General features: G+C 38.2%; 1 protein-coding gene across 1 annotated transcript in view; it reads left to right on the forward strand.

The window, feature by feature from the left end:
- LMBRD1 (LMBR1 domain containing 1) overlaps positions 1 to 12,188 on the forward strand; it is a 108,669-nt gene that overhangs the window by 67,787 nt on the left and 28,694 nt on the right. Inside the window, exons 10-13 of the mRNA XM_081251176.1 lie at positions 8,660 to 8,724; positions 9,081 to 9,183; positions 9,745 to 9,849; positions 11,494 to 11,643. Coding sequence (XP_081107302.1) covers positions 8,660 to 8,724; positions 9,081 to 9,183; positions 9,745 to 9,849; positions 11,494 to 11,643 — 423 coding nt within the window. The remainder of the gene's footprint in view (positions 1 to 8,659; positions 8,725 to 9,080; positions 9,184 to 9,744; positions 9,850 to 11,493; positions 11,644 to 12,188) is intronic.

Raw genomic sequence — 12,188 nt, forward strand, 5'->3', positions numbered from 1 at the left:
TCCCGGACCGGGGCACGAACCCGCGTCCCCTGCATTGGCAGGCGGACTCTCAACCACTGCGCCACCAGGGAAGCCCAAATTTGTGTATTCTTAATGTTGACCCCTAGTTTATGCCTTGCTTTTATGTTGTCTCAACACTGTCATTCAAAAAGATGTTTCTTAAGTTTTTATAGAGAGCATTTTCTCCTGAGTTTCTTCTAGATGATAGTTTTAGTTCTTATATTTTAGGTTTGTGGTCCATTTTAAGTTAATTTTGTGGAATGATGTGACTTAGGGGTCAAAGTTTATTTTCCATATGGATAGCTAGTTGTTTCAGCACTTTTTTTTTTTTTTTTTTTTGACAAGACTATCCTTTGCTCATTGAATTTCCTTGGTACTTCTGTCAAATCGATTGTATATATGTGTGGGTCTGTTTCTGGACTCTCTGCTGTTCCGTTGATCTACATGTTCTTATGCTAAAACTTGATTACTAGAGCTTTATAATCAGTCATGAAATCAAGCAGTGTCAGTTCTTCAGTTTTGTTTTCCTTTTTCAGTATTGTTTTGGCTCTGCTGGATCCTTTGCATCTCCATATAAATTTAGAATTGACTCATAACTCCACAAAACACCCAGTGGAATTTCTCTTGGATTACTTTGAATCAGTAGGTAAATTTGGGGAGAATTGTTATCTTAATATTGAATCTTCTAATTCATGAATGTGATATCTTCTGTTTATTTATGTTATCATAAATTTCTCTCAGCAGTGTTTTGTAGTTCTCAGTATAGAGGTCTTGCAGATATATTGATAAATTTATCTATATCTTCATTTATAATATTACACATAAACCCACTTGTAAATGACCTATCCCATCTTTACACTGGCATAGCAGTAAGCCTCAAGTGCATAGAAAAGCTTGGACTGGGTTCTTGGATATCAGTGACTGATCAATACATAACCTTGTTTGTTATGTGTTTGTGTTTAAGAACAACTGACATAATGTCGATTCATTAACATTGAACTTAGGACCAACAGCAATATAACTTATGCCTGAACAAAACTAACACATGTGTTTTCTCAGTAATCATAGCCTTCTTAGTCTTAGGAACCAAACAGCACTTCAGCACTATGCTTGGGGGCCATTTTAAACAACAAAGTTACCAACAAAAAGCACAAAAAATGCAAAGAATGTAGCACTAAATAGACCACTTACAGGGTACTTGTTTGTAGTGTGAGAGCTGAAACAAGAAAGCAGAGTGTGGCCTGGTTCAGCCTCAGCTAGGAAATTGAGCATTGGGTGACTTAGAATTTTTACCTCTCTGCATGTATCTGCAAGACTGCCAAGAGCCACATGTATTGATTTTAGGGTCATAAATAAATTTTAGTGAGCAGTGGGCTTGCAAATGCCAGAGAATCAACTGTACTTATAAGTAAAAACAACAACAAAAATCCCCAAGTCCAGCAAGTTTTCTCTCCAACTCTTACTGCAAAACTTTGTGTTAAGCAAAGACAATCTGGAAAACATTGCATGGTAGAGAGAAGAGAAGATTTGGAGGTGGGCCTAAGATTGATCTTAAACCCCCCAAAATTAGGTGAAATAAGCCAGTCACAAAAAGATAGATACTGTATATGAGGTACCTAGAGCAGTCAGGTTCATAGAGACAGAAAGTAGAATGGTGGTCTCCAGGGGTTGGGGGCAGGAGGTATGGGGAGTTGTTGTTTAATGGGTACAGAGGTTCAGTTTTGCAAGATGAAAATAATTCTGGAGATCGGTTGCACAGCAGTGTGAATGTATTTAACACAACTAAACTGTACACTTAAAAATGGTTAAGATGGTGATTTTATGTTATTTGTATTTTACCACTATTTAAAAAACCAAAAACAGAAATGGCCAAAAAGCAGGTAGAAATGAAGAGAGTTGAACTCAGAGGGGAAAATGGGAGGAAAATACACTTAATTTCAGAAATGAAAAAAAAATTACAAGGTGTCCAAAGGAGAATAGAATCAAATACAATTTAGTAAGGGGAGGCTTTGAAGAAAGCCAGAAAGATAACCAAGAGAAGGAAAACAAGATGAAGTAAAAAGGATCAGAAAAAGAGTGTTGAAATGAAAGAGAAAGAAAAACTACCTGTGTGTAGTGGTTTCCATGCAGTAGCAAAACAAAACAAATTAGCAGAATATTGAAATGCATAATCTCCCACAAAACACCAAAAAATAAATAGACCTGAATCCACGTGTCATGAATATTCTGTCGTGGTCCGAACGCTGGTTGGAAAAGAATTTCCAGACACAGGGCAGAATGTAGAGAAGACAGGATTTATTAGAGGGAAGGGTCGCTGCCAGGACAGTGGGCTGAATTCCTAGTAGTCAGGGAGAGTCGAGCCCAAACATGTGCTGTGGATCAGTTTTTATAGCCAGAAAAGAAAGGAATGGTCTGAGGTAAAAATTTCGTTTACTGATTGGTCGAGGCACATATACATTCCTTCTGTTGGGTGGGAGTGGGGCAGGGCAGATGCCTTTCCTTATTTGCCCAGGTGGGCATCGCCCAGGTGGGCTCAGGAATTTCATAACCATGGCAACATGGGGGGGGGCGAGTAAGAGTCCGGTAGGGGGTGTAACGCTGACACTTTTTCAGGCAGGGTTGTCCTTTGTCCTTGAGACACCATTGTCCTTGGAGCACCACATATTCTATTTCATGAATAGACATGAAATAGACACTTTGTACCTGGGAAAGTTTATGTGCAATTTCCTAGTAAAACTGACTTCAAAATTAAAGAAAAATCCTCAAGATTTCTAAGAAAAGAAAAGTCACAAGGGCAACATTGTTAGACTTTTAAAAAAAACATACAAAGCAAGGCAGGAATGGATGAACATTAAAAAGAAACAAACAGGGGCTTCCCTGGTGGCGCAGTGGTTGAGAGTCCGCCTGCGGATGCAGGGGACACGGGTTCGTGCCCCGGTCCGGCAAGGTCCCCACATGCCGCGGAGCAGCTGGGCCTGTGAGCCATGAACACTGAGCTTGCGCATCCGGAGCCTGTGCTGCGCAACGGGAGAGGCCACAACAGTGAGAGGTCCGTGTGCGGCAAAAAAACAAAAAAACTCAATGAAAATGTATGACCTGTCGACTGAAAAAAACACACACACACACAACATGAGAGTTGTGAGTCAAGTTTTATTTGGGGCAAAATGCGGACTATAGCCCGGGAGACAGCCTCTCGGGTGGCTCTGAGGAACCGCTTGCAAGAGCTCGGGGGAAGGGCAGTGTTCTGTACGACGGTAGTGACGCGGCCCATGCAGCCAAGCACACACTGAGGAAGAGGCTGTACGAAGGTAGTGACGGGGCCCGTGCAGCCAAGCACACGCCGGGGCAGAGGCTGTACGACGGTGGTGACGGGGCCCGTGCAGCCAGGCACACGCTGGGGCAGAGGCTGTGCGACGGTGGTGACGGGGCCCGTGCAGCCAGGCACACGCTGGGGCAGAGGCTGTACGACGGTGGTGACGGGGCCCGTGCAGCCAGGCACACGCTGGGGCAGAGGCTGTACGATGGTGGTGACGGGGCCCGTGCAGCCAAGCACACGCTGGGGCAGAGGCTGGCTGCTAGTCCTGAGGAGCAGACGTCACCACTGATGATTTCAGTGCTTTTCTAGATGCGAGGAGATCCAGGAATCAGGCTCATAAAATCTTCTCCAGAAAATATCTAACTATATGAAGGTCTGTTCTGCCGATTTTTCCCAGAGCACAGAGGGCCTCACTCCTGATCTCCACCTTGAATTCCTTTCAGGGGGTGCTGAAGGTCAGCGGTTGCAGTGGTTTGTGACTTAGTCCTTGTAGAGGCAGATGGCAAGTGCCAGTTTTTAGTTGGCAGAACCAAGGAATTTATATTTAGCCAAAATAGCCTTTAGAAAAACAGTTACAGAATGCTGTACCCATGAGCTCTTTTGAGAAGTCCACTCGTTGCGAAGCTTTGACCAATTAAGAAGTGAGAACGTAAACATCAGCGAAGGAAAAAATGGTGAACATGTAATATTGTAGGTCTGTGGAGAGAAGGTGTGGGTTAGGGCAGAGAATAAGGCAGAAACGTATGTGCTGATGAATAGACATAATGTAATTAAGAAGGGAGAGAAAGAAAAGAATTTCTCACAGATTACTGTGTAGGCAATAGGTAGGAGTTGGACACATAAAAACTAATAAATTGTTTAGTAAACGAATGAATAAGGAAATGGGGGCTAAGGGCACTTGAAAATTTAAGTACACTAGAACAAAAATATAAACCCTCTTAACAAAAGAACTAAAAATCAAAGAGCAAGGAATTCACATTAACTGGAGAAAGAAACACGGGAAATTACAGTTATCAAACAGCAAGATATTTTTGAGACAAAATGTGTTAGTCATATCAATAAATGTGAATGAACCTAACTCACTATTAAAAGAAAAATTTTTCATTTTCCTCAGAAAGCAGGATATAACTATATCCTAAAACAGTGATTCACAAAGGCTAAAAATGTGTATTGAAACATATACTGAGCAAATGGAAACAATAAGAAAGCAGGTAATGATCGTGCTATTAGACAAAGTAGGATCCATGCCAAAAAACATTAAATCCAACAAAGAATCACTCTCACTTTTTGTGATAGACAGAATGCCTCTGTCTTCCCCCAGTGATGTCCACACCCTAATCCCTGAAACCTGTGAGTATAATATACACAAAATGTCAAAAGGGACTTTGCAGATGCAATTAATGTTATAGACTTTAAATACGGAGCTGACCCTGGATTACCTTGATGGGCCCAATCTAGTAGCACAAGTCCTTAAAAGCAGAGAACTTCCATGGCTAGAGTCAGACAGATGTGCTAAAGTAAAGTGTAAGAAAGAGGCATTCAGAATATAAGACTTGAGCTGCCATTACTGATTTGAGGATAGAGGGGATGTGAAAAGGAATGCAGGAAATGAGTGCCCTCAAGGAACTGAGAGGCTCCCAGCTGATAGCCAGCAAAGAGATGAAGACCTCAGTCCTATAACCTCAAGGAGCTGTATTCTGTTCCTCAGACTTGATCATCTCAATCGATTTATCTTCAAGTTTAATGATTCTTTTCTCCTGACTGATCAAATCTGCTGAACTTTTCACTTTGTTTTCTAGTGAGCTTTTTGTTTCAGTTTTTATATTTTTCATCTTGAGAATTTCAATTCCCTTCTTTTTTTTATAATTTCCACTTCTTTGTTGATATTCTGTATTTGGTGAGAAATTGTTCTCATGATTTGTTTTAGTTCTTAAGACATGCTTTTCTTTAGTTCCTTTAATATATTTAAAATAGTGGCTTTAAAGTTTTTGTCGAGTAAGTTCAGCCTCCTCAAGGACTTCCTCGAGGACAGTGCCTGTTGATTTTTTTCTTCTATTAGTCATACTTTCTTGCTGCTTTGCATGTCTCTTTAATTTTGCTTTTTTTGTTTTTTGTTTATTTTTGGTTAAAACCTGGGAAATTTTAAATAATATAATGTGGTAACTCTGGAGATCAGAGTCTCCCCTGGATTTGCTGTTATTACTCTTTGTTGTTGTTTGTTTAGTGACTTTTGTGAATTAATTCTGTAAAGTTTGCATTCTTTGTTGTGTGTAGTCACCCAAGTTTCTGCTTGGTTACTTTAGTTAATAACTGGATGAGAATTTTCTTAAACACCTAGAACCAGTAAGTCTTCCAGTCTTTGCTGAGGGGCTGTGTGTGAGTGGAGACATGACTTCAGCACCGAGGCTGGCACTTACAGTGCTGCCTTCACCTGCACTTCCTGCTCGTGCAGACAGAGTTTCAGGGTCAACCACAAGTGGACATGTAGGCCTCTCCTGTCTTTCCTGAGCATGCACAGGGCCTTCTTCATTCCCAGGAATATGTGGAAACTTTTCAGAGCACCTGTGGACATCTCATTCCCTAGGTTTCCATTTTAATCTTTTTAGTTAGTTTATTCTTTGCCTGATATTGACTAGCTCTTGTGGCCATGAAGTTCATTGGCTGCCTGTAATTTTTTGACAGACACTTCTGCGGAAAAGGAATTTTTGCACTGTGTAAACTCCAGTTCAGGCCAAACACAGACAGTCTTGCAAATGGGATCTTCCATGGCATTACCAGGCAGGTCGAGTAATGGCAGTTCTCTGGGAAGGGGACTCTGAGAGAACTTCAGCCCCTTTCTGCTTTCGCAGGTGGCTGCCAGGCTTATGGCTTTTACCGGCCATCTACCATGCACGAGAGAGGAGGGATTGGTACTAGAGCCAGTCGGAATTCCACGGTGCTCTGTGCTCTTACTGAGATTCAGCCGTTTTTCTTGAATAAATGCTCCTAGATTGTTGCATGCCTCTGGTTAATTTCCAGAGTGTTGAAAAAGTTGATTCTGACCATTTATGCCAGTTTTCTCATTGCTTTTGGGGGGGAAAGGATTTTCAGAGGTTCTTATTCTGTTACCTTTACTGATGTCATCTCTTTGGCTTAATTTTTATTTTAAAACTGACACTATAGCTAGTGTGGAATATGTAGCATTTAGGTCAGCCCAGGGTGGTCACCACTGACATGATTCTGGAAGTACTAACTTAAGTTCTTATATATAAATATATACAGTTTCCTTGGTCTTTATAAAACATTTATCTTATTAATATTTTTTCTTTGTTTTGTAAGTAGCTGTGATTAAACAGTCTAACTCTGGGTCATTCATCTCAACAGACCGGGAAAGTAGTTAAGGATTTTCTTTTCTTTTCCTCCCCCAAAATGGGGATCAGGGGAGGGGAATGTTAATTTCTCCTGCTGTCTCTGGGTCATGTTCCTCTACTGCTCATTGGTAGTTGGCAGCTGTACTACCTCATGCTACAAGCTATTTCTTATCAACAGGCTACTTGGAAGTAATATGTTTCCTCAGTGTAAGGATATTGTCTCCAGTTCACTTAGGCATCAAGTGCCATGCTCAAACCTAGTAGAAAAAGATTGTGTGCGCTCCTTTACCTGCTACTAATAAACTTCTGTTACTATGAATGAATCACTTCAAACTTACTTAGCAATGAAACTTTTTTTTTAAATAAATGAATGCTCATGTGAAACCCTGTATGTAAAATGGATACATGCAAGGGTTTTTATTTCAAATGATGCCTATAGTCGTTTTTTTTTTTAAATAAATTTATTTAGTTATTTGTTTATTTTTGGCTGCATTGGGTCCTCGTTGCTGCGCGCAGGCTTCCTCTAGTTGCAGCGAGAAAGGGCTACTCTTGGTTGTGGCTCGCGGTCTCTAGAAAACAGGCTCAGTACCTGTGGCACACGGGCTTAGTTTCTCCATGGCATGTGGGATCTTCCTGGACCAGGGCTCGAGCCCGTGTCCCCTGCATTGGCAGACGGATTCTTAACCACTGCGCCACCAGGAAGCCTATAGTCTTTTTGGTCCTCTCTTGCCAAGCTACTTCTTCCAGTGAGCTCTAAAAGCACTCTTTCAGAACTGAAGAGTTCCCTAGAACACAGTCCTAAAATTTATTTCCATATTCATCTTTATATGCTGGGTAGGATAATGGGTTGTTATTCTACTTTTTTTATCCTGTCAGAATTCTAAAATATACTCAACGATCATGTGAAATAAGATGAAAAATCTCCTTAACATTCATGATGTTTTCCATTGATTCCTATCAATTCCAGGCAAAGGAGAAACGAAAACACTTAACTGTACTTAATAGGACTCTTCCTTTTGGCTCTCGCCAAACATAGATTTCATCCCTTTTTTATTCTGAAATTTTATTCCTTAGGGACCCAGTTCCATCATTGTTTTCCTTGTTTTCTGTGGTCCTACTATAAAGTTCCTATGCTATCCTTTCATACTTCATACATATCCTTTCATACTATAAAGTTCATACTTGAGTACAAGGAAGTGTACAATGCTTATTACCACATTCTTCCACAGAGAGAGTTGGACGTGACCGTTTCTTCAGTGCTGTTAGCACTCTATTTCATAATCAGTTATGTAGACTTTTCTAGGCTGTGGTATAATCTATTTATAAGATATACACAGCTGACCCGTGAACAGCATGGTGTGAACTGCTCAGGCCCACTTAAACATGGATAATTTTCAGTAGCACATATTATAGCACCATGCCATCCACAGTTGAATCTGTGGATATCGCAGGGGGCCGACGGTAAGTTCTATGCAGATTTTTGGCTGGGCAGAGGGTCAGTGCCTCTAACCCCTGCGTTGTCCAAGGGTCAGCTATATAGTATATCATTACTTCTGTGAGAAAATGTTCCAAATTCTCTGTTTTAACAACAGGTTAACATAACCTGATGAGTTTCTCGGTTTTGGTTTTTTGTGTATGTGTATTAGTCTTAATGTAGTTTTCAGTTAACTTTTTATATTTGAGTATAACTGAATATAAACCTTTTATTGGACCTAGCAAAGAGTCTCATTTGTTTACTTACCAATGAAAACTTTCAAATGCATTGTCTCTTTTGTGTTTTTGTTCTCAAATAGTCTCATAATGAAAATTTAGATGATGCACGCCTAGGATTATATACTAAATGATTACATATTAAATTAAAGTTTATCTTAGGTCATTTTTTTAGATCATTGTCATATGCTAGTAACTCATATTAAGCATAATGGTTTTGTGCTTTTAATATCAACTTCAGAAGTATATTTTAATGATTTATTTTCTTTTTCTTTGCTTTTAGATCATTTGGGGAATATTTTTCATCTTAGTTGCATTGCTGTTTATAATTTCTCTCTTCCTGTCCAAGTAAGTACAGTAGACACATTTTCTAAAGCACTTACACACATCCTATGATATTATACATTTTCCACGCTGAATTCCATTAGTGTAGCCTGTCCATCTTAAGTAGCAATTTTACTTGAAGTGTTCTATAGCATTAACTCAAAGAATGACTAAAAAGCCCCAATAATAGACAGTATTTCTTTATTCTATATCAATTGAGCAATATCTGTAAGATATTTAAGTGAGGTTTAATTTGTTATCTATGGTTTTCTTTGACTCCATTGAGTCTGCATGCTTAAGTTATAATGATATTCTTTCTAAAGTAACTGAAAATGTGGTGCAATAGATAAATTCACTCTTTATACATTTTTTTGTTATAGTTTGGATAAAGCTCTTCATTCAGCTGGAATAGATTCTGGTTTCATAATTTTTGGAGCTAACCTGAGTAATCCACTGAATATGCTTTTGCCTTTACTACAAACAGTAAGTTAAAAAATTAAAAAATCATCCATTTTATACTCTAGCAAACATTGTCACACTCTATCAAATTATTATGTTGACAAACCTATTAGTACTTGGAAGTATATGCTTGTGCCCTCTGCTGATTTGGCTTTTTATTTACATATAACTTCTATGTTGATATGTTGCTTTAAAAATTATTGTATTGATGTATTACTGAACTCTCATGTTATACATAACTTGATTTGGGGATACGTTATAAGACTTAGGGTGAACTTTTCCAAGCACTTCCCGTTTTTACTTTTTAATGAAGTCTTTTATTCCATATATAAATGTAATTTTTAGTTTAATTTGTTATAGGATTTTTCTTAGGATAATGATACTGAACAATTTGGTAATAGTTTGGTAGTTTGGTAATTGTTTCTTGGAGGTTTTTTTTTTTTTTTTTTTGCATTATCATAGTAACCTGATCAGTGTTGATATTTTAAACATTGCCAAATATGAACAATGAATTTTCAGTTAATTTTACATGACTTCTAAAGCCCTTATTGTTTGTGTATTAAGTTTAATTTTATCTTTTTTCAGGTGTTTCCTCTTGATTATATTCTTATTACAATTATTATTATGTACTTTATTTTTACTTCAATGGCGGGGATTCGAAGTATTGGCATATGGTTCTTTTGGATTAGAGTGAGTATATGTTACAATATCATTTTGATTTTTTCATCATTTTGTGCAATAATCTCCATTATTGCAAATTATCTTAGATTTATAATATACAAGTTGTAAATATCTTGATACCAAAAATGGAAATACTACCTTTTTCACTTCATGTTAAAATAAAAGTGCTCTTTGTCTACAGGGAGATTTTGCCCTCCCGGATACATTTGGCAAAGTCTGGAGATGTTTTCAGTTGTTATAACTAGGAGGCGCTACTGGCATCTGTTGGTTAGAGTACAGGGATTCAGTTAAACATCTTGCATTGCACAGGGCAGCCTCTCACAGCAAAGACTTATCTAGCGGAAAACATCAGTAGTGCCGAGGTTGAGAAGCCCTGGGCTAGAATGTTCTATTATTTTCCTTAGTGTTAGGCTGCATGGAAACACACTGAAGCACAACTGGATGCATGGTAGCTCAAAAGATGGCCCTTACTACTGGGAGTGAAAGATTACTGGATGTTTGGAGAAAGGGTTATTTTCTTCTCAGAGTCATCTTGATATAAATTAAGAATTTTAAAACGAGATACATCATCTTCATACTTCCAGCTGTGGGTAAAATTCAGTTAAATAGTGGCTTGAACTAATGAAAGACTTCTTGCTGTGGAAAATTTTTTAAATCTAGTATTGCTAGATTAAGTCTCATGTCTCTGGATTTCTCTTGGCTTCTCCCTTATGATTGTGATATGGCTGCTTCAACCCCATTTATTCTGTCTGTGTTCCATAAGGAAAAGGTAGCTAGGAGAAGTGGTGACACCTATATAAAAAAGCAAGGCTTTCCCGTAAATCCCCAGCAGACTGCTTTCCTTTTGACGTTTAATGTTTTATCACTACCAGCCACTACTAGGCGTAGGGAAGCTGGGAAATGTACATTTTTAGGTGATCATATCCCATCCAGTATTGGAGTCCTGTTACTCTATACTGTAGTACAATCTAGTAATAAAACAGGGAGGTGCTATTTTAGTTGCTAGAATAAAAGTGTGCTCTGCCGTTGAAATGAAGCCCGTCACCAGGCTCCTTCTATCTGTTACCACATGTTTTAGTTTCCCTCCTGTATGGATACATGTGAAAATAGCTGTAGTCAGATGAACATAAATTACCATAAACTATATTATAGTTTTATAGTAGAGTATAATATGAGGATATCGTATTTCATAGAAATGAGTATTTAAAACATGTGACATGTCTGTCCTTGGGAAGTAATATTATATAAAAACTCAAATATATTACTAATACTTAGAGTTGAAACTCCTCTAATCTTTAGATAGAATGAGAAGTAGTTCTCAGTTCTTAGCTCTAGGAACTTCTAACAGATGCTATTACATAATAAGTTTAGAAGATTTTTCTGAAACAGACCGTGTGAATACAAATATATTCTCTAGGTCTCGAGTTTTTAAAATAAACATGAATCTAAACCTAAAAGCTTTACAGGGAAAGCTTTGTTATTCTTTGTTATTCTTATAATTATCTGGAAAGATTAAGAATTCTTAGCATTTATTTTGGGAAAAAGAAATGGTGGATTGAACTGTGTTCATTACCCCCGAACAAAGGAGTGGGACTCAGTCCCTTCCCATGAAATGTGTTGCTGAAATACCGTCACTGTGTTCTTTCGTTCCAGTTGTATAAAATCAGACGGGGTAGGACCAGGCCCCAGGCGCTCTTATTTCTCTGCATGATACTTCTGCTTATTGTCCTTCACACTAGCTACATGATTTACAGTCTCGCTCCCCAGTATGTTATGTATGGAAGCCAAAAGTACCTAACAGAAGTAAGTGCAAACTTTTAAAAAGTCATCATTTGGATATTTTAAACATAGTGAAATCTAAAATCAAATTCTAATTTGTGAAAGCTAACATAAAATATTAGCTCATCAGGTTAAACTTAATATTGCTCAAACTAGTTTTTCATTCCATTTTTCTGCATGTTTATATTTGCTTCATACAAGTTCTTTTTAAAAATAACACTGAATTTCATTACAGCAGTTCCTTAAATGGATCCCATGGTGCCAAGCTACTGAGCTGTATCTCAGCACTTTGCTAAAACTCATAATATTTACTCTAAAATAATATTTTAAGTAAGTTTATTAATATGGCTCCCCAAAAAGTTCTCTTGTGCAGAAAATTATGTCTGCTCATTGGTACCATGAATCCCATAGAAGAGACTTTATAACTCTTTTATTTGTACGTAACTATGCTTTCTCTTAACATGACAGGGATTCTCTTACCTGTTACAATGATTCCTTGGTGTTGATCTTTCAAAAGCCAGCTGTGATTCCTAGTTGTACCTGGCGAGCTAGTTTGAATATTTTGACAG

This window comes from Mesoplodon bidens (assembly GCF_964165515.1).
Source record: "Mesoplodon bidens genome assembly, chromosome: 12".
Lineage (NCBI taxonomy): Eukaryota > Metazoa > Chordata > Mammalia > Artiodactyla > Ziphiidae > Mesoplodon > Mesoplodon bidens.